The sequence below is a fragment of the Meleagris gallopavo genome, chromosome 22 (assembly GCF_905368555.1).
Source record: "Meleagris gallopavo chromosome 22, MGAL_WU_HG_1.1, whole genome shotgun sequence".
NCBI lineage: Eukaryota > Metazoa > Chordata > Aves > Galliformes > Phasianidae > Meleagris > Meleagris gallopavo.
The window spans coordinates 9722917-9740908 of NC_139425.1; the positions used below are offsets into that span (position 1 = coordinate 9722917).

At 45.6% G+C, this 17992-nt stretch overlaps 1 protein-coding gene across 4 annotated transcripts; it reads right to left on the minus strand.

Moving 5' to 3' along the window:
- Positions 1 to 401: 401 nt before the first annotated feature.
- TPD52L2 (TPD52 like 2) lies at positions 402 to 16575 on the minus strand. Of its 4 annotated transcripts, XM_085241531.1 has the most exons (11): positions 16438 to 16575; positions 15930 to 16075; positions 14507 to 14655; positions 13560 to 13619; positions 12017 to 12076; positions 8129 to 8230; positions 7146 to 7220; positions 4288 to 4314; positions 3594 to 3638; positions 2371 to 2419; positions 402 to 2160 (listed from the first exon to the last, which is right to left on the minus strand). In XM_085241531.1, the coding sequence occupies exons 1-11, from the start codon at positions 16454 to 16456 to the stop codon at positions 2068 to 2070; spliced, it is 825 nt and encodes a 274-aa protein (XP_085097657.1). In that variant the 5' UTR covers positions 16457 to 16575; the 3' UTR covers positions 402 to 2067. The 4 variants fall into 4 exon arrangements, with proteins under 4 accessions (XP_085097657.1, XP_085097654.1, XP_085097655.1 ...); XM_085241528.1 differs by lacking the exons at positions 3594 to 3638; positions 4288 to 4314; positions 7146 to 7220 and having other exon boundaries at positions 16438 to 16574; XM_085241529.1 differs by lacking the exons at positions 3594 to 3638; positions 4288 to 4314; positions 7146 to 7220 and having other exon boundaries at positions 16444 to 16528.
- Between the last annotated feature and the right edge of the window lie 1417 nt (positions 16576 to 17992).

Sequence of the window (17992 nt, forward strand, 5' to 3'; positions counted from 1 at the left end):
GACCGTTTCAATCAGAAGGAACTGCCGGAGCTTCCAAGCTGCTGATTGATTCCCCGTGGTCTCAAGCTGTGCACGTGAGCCAGCACCACAGCTGCTGCTTCTCCACCTTACACTGCCCCAGCTCCAACTGCTGTCACTGCTCGGGAAGCCCGAGGCACGAGCAGAAAAGGGAGCAATGTGACAACTGTGGTGCAAATGTGGGCTTGCCACTGCCAATTGAAAGAGAAAATCAGAGCACCAACACTTCTTAATGCATTGCTTCACGAGATGCAGGCAAGGCAGAGGGACGCTCTGTGCCTCATCCCCGCAGGAGGCCAGGACTTCCCTGCCAAGTTCACAGCACACACCTAAAAACAGACTTCGGTAGCATTACACAGAACAAGACAAAAACATTCACCCCGTTTTTCTCCCAAAGGAATGCTTTATTGACAAGATTCCTCAGAATTGATCTGTGAAGAGAAACAGTTCCAGACCCAATCTCCAGCAGCGCCCGTCTCACCGCTCCTCGCACAGAGGCCAGCTTTGGTCAAACAGGGCGGGCTGGGAAACGACACTCCGCTCTACTGCCAGCACATCTGCTGCTACTCACACTGAGGGTCCCCAGCAGGAGGGGAGCAGGGGTGGGGAGCGTAGGGATTAATCAGCAGAAAAGTGTCAAAACTTGCTTCTCTAAGGAAGGGTCAGGCAGTCCAGTCCCTTCGGGGTGATAAACCACTAAAGCTACCAGATATGTACATAGGCAAGCCTAAAGACCTGAATAAGTCCCACTTGGCCTCTAAGGCACAGAATTGCTCATTCTATATGGAGGTACCTTGCCTAGAATAAGCTCAGGCCTCTGTAAGACAACTCACAACTTATCAGCTCCCAAGCAATGAAGCCGGGCATCAAAAGAGCAAACCATCTGCTCTGGGAACCAGTGAGCTCTGCGACTCTCTGCTGGTTCTGTAAACCAAGGTTGCAGCTGGGGCTTTCAGCTGAAAAACCCACACAGTCACAGTCAGATGTACCAGACGGAGAGGCCCACAGAGAGCAGAGTCCTTCCAGTACAGCATAGTACTGCTAGCAACAGCTCTGTCCTTTTTAAACCTGGCCCTGTTGTTAGCAGCCTTCGGATTCCTTTTCCTCCAAGAACAAAAGCTGAGAAGGGAGAAGCAAGTTTTATACACCGGGCAATAGAGTGCACCACTGAAAGTTTACACAAAAACTGGCTCACAAGCATGCTGCTACTACTGTATGATGCAAAACTCCAGTGCTCAATATCCAGCTTTATAATCCTTACAGTCTTCTCTATAGAAAGAAAAAAAAAAAAAGAACAAGTAAAGCGTAAGGTGATGTAAGGCTTGCAATTCAGTTTCAGAGTCCAAGGGAGCATTTCCCTAACATGATGCCAAAGCTTTTGTTGTTGTTAAGCTTTAATTCTTTAAAGTTCATTGCATTTAAAAATAAAGATCTTAAGTTTTGTTAAAGCTAGAGCATTAGTGTAACAACGAGGCAGCTGCTAAGTGAAGTTTCCCTCTTGGAAGCCCAGAAAAACAACTGTTTGCCCCATTTAACAGACTGCTCCAACGAGAACCAGAGGAAGCAGTAATAGGAGAAGCCTGGGAGATCAAGGAGTAGCTGCACAGCAAGCCCTGAATAGAGAACGCAGCCAGAAGCTGAAGCTAAGATGCCCCTCCTCTTGGTTTCTCCTCTAACTGCCCTCCTCACACTGCACATGGCAATTTAACTGTTCCAAGAGACAAAAGAAGTGGAAAAATGCTTTTTCTACACCAGTGGCATTTCTGAGCTACTTTAGGGAAACTCCATCTTCAGTGCTCTCCCAAAAGGACAGCACAGTGATACAATTCATCTACAAACTTTAGTGTAAAATATTATCTGTGTACAAAACTTTGCATTCTCTTTATTTGACTTAGATCCAGCAGCAGTGTCTATGAATGAGTTATGGATCTCTCCAGACTGGCTCTCAGCCCCTTCATGGATTTGCATGTTGTCGCTGTTGTGAAGATTTGGGATGGAGGAGGCTTGCTCTTGGAGTCGTGCACAGCTGTGCAAAGCCACACTGCAGGTCTAGAAAGGAGCGTTGTCCTGGGGGGGCTTGTCTCCAGCTGAGGGGGACTGGAGGCCATCAGTGCTGTTTTCCCTGCTGCCCACCACTCTGGACTGAAAGGAGAGAAGCTAGTTAGGATAACAAGAAACCAGGACTGAGATTACCAAGCCAATCTCCCTCGTCAAGGTCAGCTACTGAAGAGCAAAGACTCTGTGCATCTGAGGAGCCATCTGCCTAAACAGTAGTTTACAAAACACTACGGAAATTCTAATTTCTGCTTAAGGCTTCACATTGTATATGTACAAGACAAAGCAGATGGTTACCTTTATGGTCCCAACTCTATCTTCAAATGACTTGAAGGTTGCCGAATTCCTTGAAGAAATAAGAATAAAAGAAAAAATAAATCAAAAGAAATAAGCTCTTAAGTAAACCATACTTAACCACGGTGTGCCTGGGCTCCCTGCCTGTTCCCATGCAATGCTAGAACATCCACAACACTCACAGCTCCTCACATGTTAGCCCTTGGCACAAATGTCTCAGGCACACCAGTCAAAAAACCCCACGCACAAACTCTGAAGGAAAACATTTCTGCCACGTGCAATCTATTCATAAGCTAAAAAGTTGAGGGCAAAAAGCCCTAGCTGTCGAGGGAATCAATGCATGACATGTAGAGAAGAAAGTAGTCCTTAGTCCTTCAACTAAAAGCATGCTTTCTTAAATAATGGAAATGAAAAGCTGACAAGGGTTTCAAAAAAGGCTTCATCTTCCCACCTTGCATCCTGCTGGCAGGAAGGGGAATGGCCACATGGCTGAGCCTATGGGCAGCTGTTACACAGGTCATAACATCAGGAAATGCTCATAAAAATCCCAGTGTGATAAATCAATCAGCAAAGAAAGCCAGGTCAGTTGTTTGGCACTGACAGGTGGCTCTGCTGGACAATTGGTCATGGAGAGTCTTCTCCCCAGGATAGACTGCATAAGCACCATGAGCTGGGTGACAATAAGTCTTATCTCAGGTATTTTCATCCAAACCAGCACTTTACATTTCTGCCACAAAATAACATCTGTTGATCAGGAATGAGGATTAACAGAGAGAGGGCTTCTGTGGGTCTTGCCCAGCTCTGGTGATTGCTCCTCTCAAAGGATCGCCATCTCATGTAGCACAAAGGCACTCTGAGAAAGGCACGTAGATCCCGAGGTGGAGACAGAAGACTTAAGCTAGGATTCAGTATCAGCTGGGCTGCAAACGGCAAGAAAAAGGTTGTAATCCCTCCCTTCCTGGAACCTCTGAAAGCTGCAAATTTCAATTAGACTTTGGTACAGTTGCAACACTGCACTTAGTCCAAAAACAATGCAGGTGCTAACAACCATAAAGAGAGATGGAGTAAAAACAAAAACCCCAAATTACTTAAACTTCAGGGCACGGTTACCCCCATCCTCCGAGCAGGGAAGCACTCACACAAATCAGAACAAAAAAGCCACCAACAACAGTCAGCTGGAGTCTCCCCCCAACCCCACTGAGGAAACACGGGTGTTGTGACGTTACCTCATTGCTGGCATACTTATCGAGTGGCGAATGGAGTAACTGCTGCTCGGAAGCATTCAGAATAAGGAGGAAAAGGTTAAATGACAGTTTTAAACAGAAGCCACGCATGAGCAGCATGCCCTTAATCCTGTCCATACACAGGCTGCTGAGGGCAAGCTAGAATCCCTCTTTTCCCCTTCTTGACAATGAGATATTTAGAAAAGGGTTTTCCAGCTATGCCCAAGACATGAGAGGTCAGGTGCCAGTGATCAACGGCAGAAATTGAAAGCAGGGACAGCCCCTACGGGACAGAAAGGTGCACAACTGGTCTGTCTGTACAGAGCTACTCAAATGAGTGGGTTTTTACTAGCGATGGTTTCTGCCAACCAGCTGTCCCAATACAAAGCTGACAAAGGCAGAAAAAGCACGCAGTAAGTGCTGCCAGAAGGTACCCTGAGTTAGGTGCCATCAAAGCAAGCTGTTAGAAGCCGCTCAGGATTTAAGAAGAGCCTTCTAGCTGCAGCTGTACCATAAGGCAAGAACTGCAAATTGCAACCATGATACAAAAGTCTATTGCCAGGCACTGGACTGAGCTAGCTTTCTCAATCCGTGTCAAAAATGTAGGCAAGGCTTAAATCATCAGCTTCCCCTTTAACGCCTGCAAGGACTTGGCACAGAAACATCTGCTCTGAGAGCAACCTTGGAGATATCTTACCTAAAGGAATGCGAGAAGGGGTGAGCCCTGAGAGAAGCCGTTGACAGCAAAAAGAGAAAAGGGAAGCAACAGTCAGGCATTGTGCAGATCTGAATGCTAAATGCAAGGCAGCTGAGCAGGGACACGGGATCACGGGACAGTAAAAGCCATCTCCTTAGGAGGAAGCCTCTCAAAATAAATTAGAGAAGCAAGTGAAAAAACCAATTGCTTTTCATTAACTCACCCCAGACTAAGTGGTTTTCCATATGACAATAACAGCACCTAACCACACTTACCCACCCACTGCTTTTACTTGATTTTTTTTTAGAGCCTGTTTTCCTAAGCTAAGTTTCTACCAAGCGCTAGCTAGCTGATTTGATAAAATATTTCCTTCCCCTCTGGGCTGTGGCACAAGGACAGCAGGGCCAGGCTTTCTGGCTGAGACCTCCCATAACAGAGCCTGTGCGTTACCTTGCCAAGCCTGCCGACCTCAGAGTTACAGCTCAGAGAACAAACAGATCTCAGCGTAATAAAGATAAGAATATCTGGATAAAAGGTATCATGCATTCTCAACACACACACACCCGTTTTTAAAATGAATCATTTGCCACCACGTTGCCAGTTTCCACATCTGATTTTGCAATGCAGCACTCTCAGCTGAAGTTACAGACCAAGCTTTCCTACTGCCGCTACTAAGATTGCCAGGATGTTTTGAGGAGGCTTCTCCTTCTAGAAGCAGAACTTTATTCCACTTAAATATCATTTTTGTCTCTACAGCTGGAAGCAGTCACAGCAAGTTGGACGTGAAGTGCTTGGCAAGGAGCACAAGGGCTTTTCCTTCCAGTCTGAGCAATGACATTAGGCTTTGGGATTTCATTTCCCCTGTATCCAAGTGTTGGCAACACAGACTCCTCGAGATGCTGTCTGTGCGCCTGAAATAAATTAACTTCTACTTGCTCTTTGTTAAAGGAGAAGAACACAGGTAACACGTCCATGCAGCATGCTGCTCTGCATGCAACACCACAAGCACTGGTAGATCTGCAGACATCTCAGCAGTGACCCTTTTTCCTCCAATCGTCAGGATTTAAAATTTCTGTAAATTCAGGAGTTTGGGGGCTCCATCTTACAATAAATGTGCTTGTAGTATTATAGACAGTAGCGAACTCAACCAGACACCACAAAATGTACTGGGAGACAAAAGCACAAAGCTTTTATCTGACAAAAAGAAAACACCTTCAATTTGCAGTTTACTGGGGTCAGTAAAATGCAGGAACAGAACACCTAAAAGCCAGTTTACTTTTCAACTGTAAGTGGAGATAACAGAAAGAGCTGAATTGGCCAGGACTTACAAAAATCCCACCCATTAACTAAGCTGTTACCTGTGGCAATCTAATAGAGCAACAGCACTAATAAGAACATTTAGTGTACGGTTACTGCATTAACTTCACGATCTCTCCTTGCAATTACAACAGCCTTAACATTTAGAAGTATTTTTGACCAGAATGCAGCAACTCTGAAGATTTAACCCAGGGCCACGTTACTGTATTTCACACCATTTCAGTCCACACATTTCTAATGGAATTATGACTACGCCCTCTGCATATCTAAGGAGATTGCCCATTTATCACACCTTCCTTGTATTTATCAACCCGTGAAGGCTGACTAAACAAGGAAATCCCTTCTGTTATCTCAACACTTCCAGTGCTGGAAAATAAACCTTCGTTACAAGTGAATTTGTAGTGGAAAGGGAAAAAGCAAGTACAGTAACTGAGGTTGTAGTGTTGGCTATGAGGCCTGGAACAGAGATTCTTGGAACACAAAGACCATCCCCCAGCAATCAGAGAAGTGATCACAGCAATATGACAGACTTCACTCTGGAAGCTCTGATTGCACATCAAAACCATGTAAAGTTTCACCTGGCTGGGGTAGAAAATGAGCCAGTTCTTGCAGAAGCTTACACTCAGAGCTAAACTTTGTTCAGAACTAGAGATATCAAGACTTGAATACAGCAGAGAGTATTTCATTTATATATGCACAGAAAAACTGAAAGTCTTCTTAAAAAAATAATTATCATTACTGTGTTCCCCATAGGGCCATATATACAAGCAAATCCTCCTGAAATAAATTTGGCAGGGATATCCTCAAGAAGCTGCCTCTGTTTCCTCATACATCACCCAAAGTATTATCTATAAAAAGGAATACACGTTTTGAAACTGGTGACTAATGCTGAGCAATGCCATGGCTGCAATGGCCTGATGTGCGAGCAGTGAGCTGGGCCAGCACACACCAACAGCACTCCCACTGTGACTGTGTCAGCCCACCCCCACCACCAAGGCAAAGTTCCACTCCTCACTCAGCTGTGCATCCCTCCCTCCACCAGCTGGCCCAACCATTTCTGCAGCCACATGGTGAACTTGTTCTGCCAGCGAAGAGATGCCATGCTGACAAGATTGATCCTGCACATCTTCTGGTGGTAATGCTGGCTCAGGAGCTCCCCATTTGATCCAGAGCACAGTTCTCATCCCTTTGCCACGACAGCCTGACCAGACTGCAGAATTTAGAAGTTTACTTCACCGTTACCAGCTTAGGAAAAGCTATTACCACACCATAACATCTTGCACCAGCGTTCTGTCTGCTGATGTCACAAGTGATTATACAAAAATATCTTCTGCCCATAAAGAAGGCAATTTCCAGGACAGAAAAATTAAACCTTGAATACTGGAAGGAGTAGGAAGTCAGCCAGTCCTCTGCCAAATTCAGACAAGTGAGATGCTGAAAACGTTCACCAACATTACCCTCCAGGAACACAGTAAATGATTCAGTGGGGAGAGATCTAGAACAAATCAGCACTGTGTGATCAGAGGCCAACAAGTTCTTACCACTTGGGTAATCCCAGCCACAGTGGAATAGGAAATTCCCTACAAAGAACAACAGCTACCAGTTCAGTCCAAGATCTGGAACATCGCATTAAATTCAAGCTCTAAGAATTCCTCTTTAGTCATTTAGATAGACTGTAGGTTCAGAATTAACTCTCAGTTCCAAGTAAAGCATTAGGAAGACATTCCACGTGCAAAAACGTGCACAACACCATTAACAGAGAAACAATCTTTAGCTTACATTTCTGAAGACCAGGTAAATCACCAGTTCTAGCTTTGTTAGCTCCCAGAGCCAGAACCCCAGCCAGCAACTGAGGGAATCAGCTCTTAACTTTTCAACCAAGAGAGTTTTAAATATGCAACTACTTGAGCTGCTATCTAAAGGAATCTAAATAACCACCAACCATGAGAAATTTTTAATATTATCCTATCTTCTGCATCAGCTCATGTCTTCCAAACTACGTGACATAACCATGCTCAGAGGGCATGCTGCTCTCCTGCCTAGAAAGCTGACACGTAGGGTTTGGGACTGCATGATAAGCAGCATCCAGACTTTGTTCACTTTGAAGGACACAATAATAATCCTGTTCTAATCTTAAACCATTACACTGAGAAAATACACCTCCATCATACAGTAATGAATGGAAAACGCAAACTTTAATACTAGTTTCTTATATATGGTGAAAAAGCTGCAGTGAACCTGTGACAGTAAAAGAGGGAAGGGAGCTAAGAATGTTCTGCTGGTTCTGCTAAGTGGAATCACACTGTAATGCCTTGGAATGGGTTAAAGACTGGTTGAGGGGTAAAAAAGTGTTTAGTCTGTTCTGAACAATGATATATAGGGCCAACCATAAGAAGGTGGTTCATCAACAGCAGAGTGTTGCCAACTAAGCAGAAAAATGGAAAAAAAGCCTTGTTATTGTTTAAAGCTTCATTACTGTTTGAAACCAAGATCAAAGCACCAGAGCACAAAACAGAAACCTTACCTCATGTCCCCAAGTTTCCTGCTGATAACAGAACCTACATTGGAAAGGGCTGCTGAAGTCTTCTGTCCTGCTTGGGAAAGGGTTTCTTGAGTCTTCTTATAACTAAGTAAAGAAAAAAAAAAAACCAACCAGTAAGCTGAACTAACAGGGTTAGGCTCTGAAAGCGAGAAGAATCCCCCAGTTTTAAAAAGGAGCCCACATTAAAGGAAAGAAGCTAGGTTAGTGAGCTGTACTAACTTCACTGAAAGAGCCCCCTCCAGTCTTACATGTATCTGTCTTGAAGAAAGCAACGAGTGTAGGATTAACCTTTCCATACACTAACTTCTGTTATGTTACCATCTTGATCACACAATCTTGAATTTGACAAACAATTGGGGGAAAAAAAAAAAAAAAAAGCCAATTTTTCACGTGGCAACCTTAATACTATGGCACTGTAACCTATTTGCTCTGTTACTTTGGACACTGAGAAAATTAAGTGTAGGAATCAATTCTGTAATATGCCCTGAAGCAAGTAATAGGTTGTGGTGTCAGGGTATGGAGGATAGAGGCAAGACTAAGATCATTGTACAGAAAAGGAAATGCAAGAATCAGCATAACCTCTATAACCACAGTTTAGAATTAAATTGGCAGAGAAGTTTCCTATCAGTTACCATTAACCACAGTAAACAAGTCTGACAGTTCGCGTTTATCAGCTGATTACATTCGAGTTTCTGCAAGTGCTGAAGAAGTCAGACACTTGAGAACCTTTGTTTCCATCAAATGAGACATGTTTTAGGAACAAAGGTTCTTCAAGTCATTTTCTTTAACCGTTACACTCTAAGCTATTCCACAGCTGGTGATTAACATCCACATTTAGGGCATTCTTATAAGACTCAGTCTTGAAAACAAGTCCAAAAATTTAAGCCAAGTTTTCTTTTTCCAAGCACATAAGCTTGCGATGACTTTTTTGCCCAGCTACATTTAGCAGAAGGACACTTATAAACAGAACAGAAGATCCCAAGTTGGAAAGGAGCCACGAGGATCACCAAGTTCAGCTCCTGGACTCACCTCAGCAGCCTACTGTTCCCATCTCTGAGCTCCCAAGGCTTGAAGCCCACGATGACAGCTGTATCTGCTTCTCATTTGCTCCAAACAAAACATTCAGAACACCTGAACTAGATTTCAGCAATGCCAACTACATTTGTTTCTTTTGCTTTTTAGTTTTATCCAAGACCACAACCACCTATTTCTGATTCAGGAATGTATTCCCTCTTGCAATAGCTGGGCATGAATCCTAGGCTAAAAGCTTCTTCAGAAGAGGAGCATGTCAGCCCTCCTTTTGCAGTCTGGCTCCCTAAGCCCTGTCACTTAGAGCTGACAGAGACATGGAAGACCTTGTGCTCACTAAAACATGCTGTGCTCACTACAACTGCACTGCTTGGCACTCAACTCTCCCAGATTAGCACTGAGACCAGAGCAGCGATGAGAGGAAGAGTTTACAGAGGACACCATCACACCTCACACATGCTGGAAACTCTTTAAGTATTATGCTGAGTTTCAGCAGATGAGAGATTTTCCAACTACTTTTTCCACACTTGACAGCAGTATTCTTAAGGCAATCAAAGATTTAGCACTCAGGTGGTGCTCCTTTCCCCTGAACATGCTCCTGCATGATGCCAACACAACTATGAGCTGATATGGTGATTTAGATTAGGGAACCCACCTGGCTGAAACAGATGCTTGGAAAGGAAAATAAAGATAGCAGACATCAGTTCACCAATCTAGTCCTGCATCCACAGCTCCTACACACACAGGCACACCTCCACCACTGCAACACATGAGGCAGAGCCAGGAAAGCAGAGCAGAGACGAGAAGCTCCTTCACCCAGAACTGCCATCCATCAGGCAGAGGTGTGGAACCGTGTCTGTAACCAGGTTACAAAAGCCTCCAGTGCAACTGAACTGCACTCAGCTCTGACCCAGAAGTCACAGCTACCCTCCTGCAAGTGACACAGCTAGGTATGCCATCTGTACAAACTCAGTCATTCACTTCCTTCCCTCAGTGCTACTACAAAGCACACTGGAATAACCCAAATCTGGGAGCAGTTAAAAGTATGAGCTTTGATAAACACCTGTCTACACCAACAGGCAACTGGCTGCAGAAGCTGCAGGAAGGTCTCTGCCCTGAGGTATTCATTCTGCTGTACTCACACATTTCATTGCATCCCTCTCCTATAAATCCTACCAGAGAAGAGCCAGACACGAATCCTCAAATCCTTCTTTATCCCCAATACCAGCCTCCTCCCGCTTGCTCTTATCCAGCAATACTATCTGTACCAATTAAGTCACCTTGCGTCCAGTTTACCACAAAACCAAAGCTACAGACAGGGCTGACTTTCTGACCTTGCCCTACTGCACACAAAGGGCAAGTCAAGCTCCAAGGCCAGAGCAGCAGCCACCAGGAAATTCAGCAGAGCACAAAAGCACATTAAGGTCCCGGGTCAGTCAGGAAGCTTGTAAGCTATTAGAGAAGCTCCAAAACAACAGGAAAGAGGATTCATTTACACTGAAAACCTCTTCTTTGGTTGTCTTGAACTTGGCTCCTAGCATTTACCAAGCTTTAGGGAAAGGAAACTGTTCAGTTTCTGAAACACTGCTGGAATTTCACATTTCAAGCCCCCTGGTCTCTCCCATTTAACTGGCATCTACCTTGTTAGCATGAATTGCAGTGCTGCCTAGTGCCAAAGCAAGCAGGAAAGCTGGCATGCCACAGCTATTCAGGCCTTGAGCACACTCCAGAAGCACGCTTCCGCCATGTGCTCTGGTGCTCATTGAGTGCAAGGAAACAGATATAAAGAGAAGTTTTCTATTCCAGCAGGCACACCCAGAGAGGAACTCTGATTAAACACCACTGCACTCAGTCACACTGTTGGCGAGCGTAAACACAAAGTCACTCTATTTAAAAAGTAAAATAGTGACTATTTACATTTTCTTAATCTAGAAAACATTCACAGAACATTGAAAATGGAACCTGCATACACGAGTAGTGTCAAAAAACAACTTTCACCTACCCTCATCTTTTACCTGTCTAATGAAGAAAACCCTCTACTCACAAGCACTGGAAGCAGGAGACCAGCCTCAAAGGACTGAATTTCATACTACCCCAGAGAACAGGAACATCCTGCTTACCTAAGACCCACCTTACCATGGTTAAATCAGTTCAGAAAGCAACAACACAACCTACCTGCTTCCACTGCACTGCTGTAAAGGACTTCCCCTATATACAATGCCATGGATGCAATGAGAAGGATGAAGGCCAACTTCTGAAATATGCTTCTGTAATTCAGCCCAAATGAGAATTTAATTCCAGACACTTAATAAAAACACAGCTAAGAGACTTTTGCAGCCAATGAAGGCAGTACAACAGCTGTGATGTTTAAGCTGTTCACATTTGGAGCCTTAAAATGTCAGAACAGCCGCCTTGGACACTAAAGCTTAATTTGTTCTCATCAGGTACCACAGCTAAAAGAAGAGCTCTTGCTCCCCACAGAGCATGCTGAGGGGTGACGAGAAGAGATCAGGCTGACTATTGCACAGCTCATCAGTTGAAGTTACAAAACCTGGCATGCAGCTCAGGTACCCAGTGGCTTCAGCCAGTTCTCCGAGAGCAGGCAGCTGTTTGAAGAGTATCACTTGAACCACAGTGAGATCATTCAAAGACTGACCTGAAAGAAAAGCGCTCCCTCTCTCAGAATAGACTTTTATTAGGTTAAAAAAAGTGAAGGCTAGAAGAAAGAAATGCTTAAATAGATGTAGTGAAAGGACAGGACTGCGAGCAGGGGCACAGAAAAATCAGTGGTAGCAGACTGTCATGAAAGCATTTGTTAATGCTGAAGGTTAAGACACTCACGCTTCTGATTGAGTTAATTTTTCATTCCAGTCCTCCAGAGTGCTGCTGGCTGAAAGATATCTACAAACACAATGGAGGTTAGATACAGTGCCAAGATTCATGACTGATGCTTTTTCTGACCGCTGTCTTTCTGACTTTCCACATTAGTGTCTCTGTACACTTACAGCATTGCAGGTTTCATTTCTCTGATAACAGCCTTCCCCCTTCTCTGCTACAGACAGAAGAAAAGGAGCTGTTCTTTGAGAGGCAGGAAGACACCCAAGCTCTGGTTTCTTTCTTATCCAGACACCTCCAAACACTGTGCACAAGGAAAGTCTGCAGTTTAGAAGGCGTTGGGAACTGAAAGACTTCAAATCTTCTGCTCCCTTCATAAATACAGCATGGCAACCAAACACCAAAAGTTAAAAGCACACAACAGTGAATTGAGCACAGAGCCAAAAAATCTGATTGCTGTCCCCAAAGCTGTACTTTACCTGTAGAGTATGAACTGGACAAGTTGCTAAACTGCACTTCATTCTCTCATCTTTAGAAATCATGCTTATAATAAATTATCTTTGGGATTGTGAGAATTAACACTAAATATACAGAAAAACTAAGTGCTATAAAAGCATCTGCTGCCAGCTTAGACAACATGTAAAAGTGCTCAGAGGAGATACATTGCAGGCAATTCCTGTCAACCCTGGAAAATAACTATGCCTAGTCAGATCAGAACTGCTGACAGGAAGCTCCTAACTCACATTCTCTCTTAGCTAAATAATCGCTTTCTTAAGCACAAAATGCAGAATGGAGAGAATCCTCAGCACAGAAAACAGTCAAGGTCTCCTTTATGTTCAGTTATGCAAGAATCAAAGTGATTTGTGACTAATGAAGAGAGGTCTAACATGACTAAAGAATATATTCTAAAGACAAAAGCAGGCAGCAACATTTAGCACCTGCTTGTATATATTGCAAAGACTAAAATGAATTGCTTTCTAATGCTCAACAGCATTCAGAAAAGTTCACATGCATCAATCAGAGTCACAGCATGGCAGCTTTCAAAGCCTACTGCACATATCTGCATTTGCAAAGCCCCTATTTTCAGCTATGGGCAAACGTCTTCAGGCATCATATTTACACTGTGGCCAAACAGAAAGATAATATTCAAACTGAAACTACCACATCTGATGAGAAAAGAAATAATTTCACAGTAAAGACAGAAGTTCACTAGTAAGATACCTAATTACAACAGATTAGTCTAACAGTGATCAGTTAAAGTCAAACTGTGGTTGATTTCTTTCACTATTTTTTAATCAAATGTGGTTTGGTAACTGATTGGAATTTTTCTTCAGCAATGGCAAGACAAAATGATAGCAGTAACTTTTACTCATCTCCTCTGCAACTGAGGAGTGCTTATAGCTGAATATCAAGCATGCTGCTAAGAACAGAGCTTTGCTATGCCTCCAGCTCCCAATCAACCCCTGATGCCTGTGAGAACGAGGAGCAGCACAAATGGGGAATGCAGCAAGGAGCATGAAGGTGTTGCTGAGGAGCCCGAGGCACTCACAAGTCAGACTGTGTCACTTTGTCATTCCACTCTCCAAGTTTCTCAGATGTTCTCACATAACTAGAAACAGAAAGTGTTAATGAATATAACTTAAAATATTCATTTCTAGAAGACAATGACACATTTCAGTTACAAAGTAGTAACAGAAATTGAACGGGGGATAGGAGGGAAGATGAGGAAAAGAATGAACAGTGAAATGAACAGCTCAAAGACCTGCCCTGCTGATGTAATGTCAGTAACTCCAAATTCCATTTAAGTTGCATGTGATTTTTTAGACTGAATTATATCCCTCTGGGTACCCAAGGGCCCTCTGCATTAGGCAGCTGTGCTCAGATTTACCCCGACTCTCCTTTTGGCACTGTCAAACAGTGCAGCAATCGTACACTTTGTACCTGTTTAGAAATAGTCTTAATTTCAAACCTTCATTAGGTGCAGATGTCCCTGCATATGGCATTCATAGCAGAATGATGCTACAGACTTTTTTTCCTAGGAAGTGCAGGCTTTTTAATTCAAGGTACACAGCCCAAGAAACAGTTGCTAAACTAACATACAGCTAACATTCTCAACTAACACTATGCACTACTAAGTGAGCTCTGGCATTTTTTGCACTTCTCTTTGAGCTTGAGCTCAGAACGAGGTAGCAACAGTCTGTCTCTCAAAGAAATGGGCAGAAACAGACAAACTGAACTGTTGAGTAGTGAGCAAGGTCTTTAACATCGTGCAAGAGAGCATCCAGCAACAAAGCATTCAGACCACAGATATGAAAGTTGTTTATGCTGGCACATGAGATCCATTCAGTTCATTGCATTTTAAAAACATCTTTTACTCTATGTACCTGTCAGAGCAAAACCCTCCAGCCAGTTGGGAAAAGCTCTGCAACATGCTGCAGGGAAATAACTGCTATAGTCACTTTTTCATGTGAAACACACGTCACAAGCAACACTTACGCGTTGGAGACTTGTACATCATGCCAGCTCTTAGACAGATTTTGCTTCAACCCATCCAAGGGAGTCAAACCTAGCTTCCTCTTCAGCTCTCCACAGTGCCTCTCTTTAGCAGCCAGAACTTGTCTGAGAGTACCAATTTCTTCTTCAACCTTAGAAAGAAACAGATGCATATCTCAATACCACTGTTTTCTAAGATTCTGGGAATTAAGCCAACTTTCCACCTTCCTGAAAACCAGCACAGTTTCATTAACGTGAATGTAAAGAACTGGTAGGAATTTCGGGTGCACACAGCAATTCAACTAAACATCAAAGGTGTTGGAACAGGAGGCATACGGCTCACCTTTCAGCTACAAAAACATATAAGAAGCCTGTAGTGGTGTTTTAATGGCACTAAAAGAACTCATTCCCTGCACTGTAATTTCAACAGTAGATACTACCTAAAAGAAAAAAAATAAATTACCAATACTCATTTAGCTAAAGTTTCAATCTTATGATTGTTTTCCTCTGATGTCATTACAACAAAGAGCTTTTCCTCAGAGATCTTTCTTACAAGATTTTCAGAATACTCTGGAGCAGTTTCAGGACAGAGAGAATTCATTCCTACATCTTAATTAATGAAAGTTTACCAAGGCCTGCACGGCCATTCAGAACAGTGAAATCCTCCCTTGCTAAAGCATGCAAATCAGAAATCCAGCGTGAGATTATCAAGCCTAAGAAGGAACAAGCAAAACTACCTTCAGCTATATTACACATACAAATTATAAACTGAACTTTAAAACCCACAGGGTGCCTAAAATTTGAGATGTTACATTACAAGCTCTCAGCTTTAGAAAAGCATAAAGGAATCTAAAACAGCCGCCCATAAAATGTGATAAATATTTAAGAGAAAAGGCTGAAGAAGAAAGCACCTTAAGTACCCCATTGTTTCAGCTTCCTAAGGAAAAGGAGTTATGTTTGCATACCGCTCACCTAAAGTGCTGTTTTCCTGCTTAGAGCAGAACTAAAATTAAGCCACTTATTTCTCCAGGGCTCCACATTAAGCAGTTCTGTGCACGAGCAGAGCAGGTGGTCTGAAATACCTGCCAGCTCTGTGCAATTTAACAAAGAATGCAGAGATCCGTAACACCACCGTAAGTTCTTTCTTTACTATAAGAGTGGTGAGGTGCTGGAACAGCTGCCCAGAGAGGCTGTGGATGCCCCATCCCTGGAGGTGTTCAAGACCAGGCTGGATGGGGCCCTGGGCAGCCTGGTCTAGTATTAAATGGGGAGGTTGATGGCCCTGCGTGTGGCAGGGGGTTGGAGATTCATGACCCTTGAGGTCCTTTCCAACCCTGGCCATTTCTGTGATAAGAATCAAAAAATGCATCCATCAAACCCCCGTTTTTCCCTCCCAGCAGGGCAGGATCCCGGGCTCCGGTTTTACCTTGGCGATCTCAGCCCTCAGCTCCTCCTCCTCAGCAGCGCTCAGCCCCTCGGGCGCTGCCGTCCTCGCCGCGGCCGCGCCGTCCACAGGAACGTCCATCATGGCATCCGACAGCAGACCTTTGTTGGGAGAGTTAAGGTTGATATCTGTCACAGACGAGAAGCACACAGCACACATAGTGAGCAGCCAGCAAGCGAAGCACGATATGCAAACCTGGAGGGGAAAGGTGAAGAAAAGGGCCCTCTGCTCGCAGACAAAAAAGGAACAGAAACCCTCAGCCGAATTCCCCGCACGGAGCAGAAGCGCCGCGCTCTGCAGACCGAACAGAGCGGCCGCGGCACAGCGCCGGCCCGAGGGAGGGGAAGAGCCGCCTCCGAGCGCCGGCCCGACAGCCCTCACGGCCTGCCGTCACGGAGCTCCCCGGGGCCCGTCCCGCTCCCCCAGCGGACCCCCGATCACCGCCCGGCCCTCCTCGCGTGCCTCCGCCCCGAAGCGCGGCCGCCCCTACCCTGACCCGCGCTCTCCATGGCGGCGCCCCGGACCCGTTCAGCCGCCGCCTCCACGCCCTGTGACGCAATCAGTCCGCGCCGCCCGCCCACTTCCGGGAGATGCGCAGAGAGATGACGTCACCCGCCGCGTCGCTACGGCAACGGCGCCACGTTCCTCCCTCCCCGCCTTTCCTCGGCCTCCGCCTTCCGCCAGCGGAAACGGCGGCGGGTGACGTCAACGAGAAGGGGATGAAATGGCGTCATAGGGGCGGAGGGCTCGGAGCGGCGGTGCTGTGCGGGCGGCTGGAGGGAAGGGGGCAGCAGCGGCACGGCCTTGGCATGGCATGGCATGGCATGGCGTGGCTTTGGCCCGGCCCGCAGCACCCGGGGCCCCGCTCAGCTCAGCTCAGCTCAGCTCTGCTCTGCTGGGTGCATGGGTACAACCTCCCCTGGCGCAGCTCCGCGCCGTTCCCTCAGGCCCTGCCGTTGTTACAGAAGGCAGAGCTCAGCGCTGCTCCTCCTCTCCCCGTGAGGAGCTGCAGTGCCTCTCAGCCCCCTGTGAGCCAAATGAACCCAGGGACCGCAGCTCTGGATGCCTCTCATCCCCAGTGCGGGGATTTCTGCAGGGAGGTGCCCACCTGCTGTGAGCAGCACTGAAACTGGGAAGCGATAGCAGGGGCAGCACAGAGCCAGCGCTCCTGCAGCCCACAGCTATTCGCCTTCTGCTTTCGCTGTCTGTGGGGCTGCTGATGGGCTTGGAGTCAAAACCCCCCAGCCGTGTCAATGGGGGTTCTGGTCTGGTTTGGGGAAGCCCTCAGCCATGTGCTGGAGAAGCCCTGGGTAGCTCCACTGATAGAAATCCTGCAGCTCACTCCAATGAAAACCCCACTTTGCTCTAATTGTGTCACCAGCTACTTTCATCTCCAGAGCTGTTTCTACCTGGTCTATTTTCATTGCCCAAGATGAGCGTGAAAAGGGAAGCGAATATAAATGGGGAAACGTGCATTAATTTTTCAGAGCTGTTTCCAACAGCACATGCTGCGCATCCGAGCAAAGGGTTTGCAATTAGTATTGGTGAGAGCTGCTGGAAACACCCAGTGAGGGCTCAGCAGGTCATCCCAGCACCCACATCACAAAGCACCTGGCCACCCTGAGTGCTTCCTTTTGCTGCAAAGAACAGGGAGCACGATGAGAGCTCACTCTTTTATTGCTGTTTTTATGTAGGGGGGTTATACAGAGTCTGGCACTACTCTGGTTTCAAAGCTGGGCTCTGTGGAAATCCAAGTGTTGAACCCACATGGAAATCCGGAGCAGAGGCAGCAGGAGGCGCAGGGCCTGGCTCACAGGGAGAGCTGCAACAGCTCTGCCAGGAACAAAAACCCAATTCAGCTCCAGCCCTGCTGCTGCCAGCATCAGGGTGTGCCTCCACGGGAAGCACCACATTGCCCTCCCAGCACCCGCTGCTCCCACTGCTAATTTTGCTGTACCTTCAAGCGCTGGATTTTAATTAAACATATTCCGGTGCCAATTCGAGTCTCCATCCCAAGCCCTGCATGTGTATTGGGGTGGGGAAAC

Excerpts from the sequence above, each read along its gene's own strand:
- TPD52L2 (XM_085241531.1), bottom strand. Across the intron at positions 7,221-8,128 it reads AGGAAACTTGGGGACATGAG|ATCTTGGACTGAACTGGTAG; the intron begins GTAAGGTTTCTG and ends GCGATGTTCCAG. Across the intron at positions 4,315-7,145 it reads TGGCTGGGATTACCCAAGTG|GGCTCACCCCTTCTCGCATT; the intron begins GTAAGAACTTGT and ends GGCTTCTCTCAG.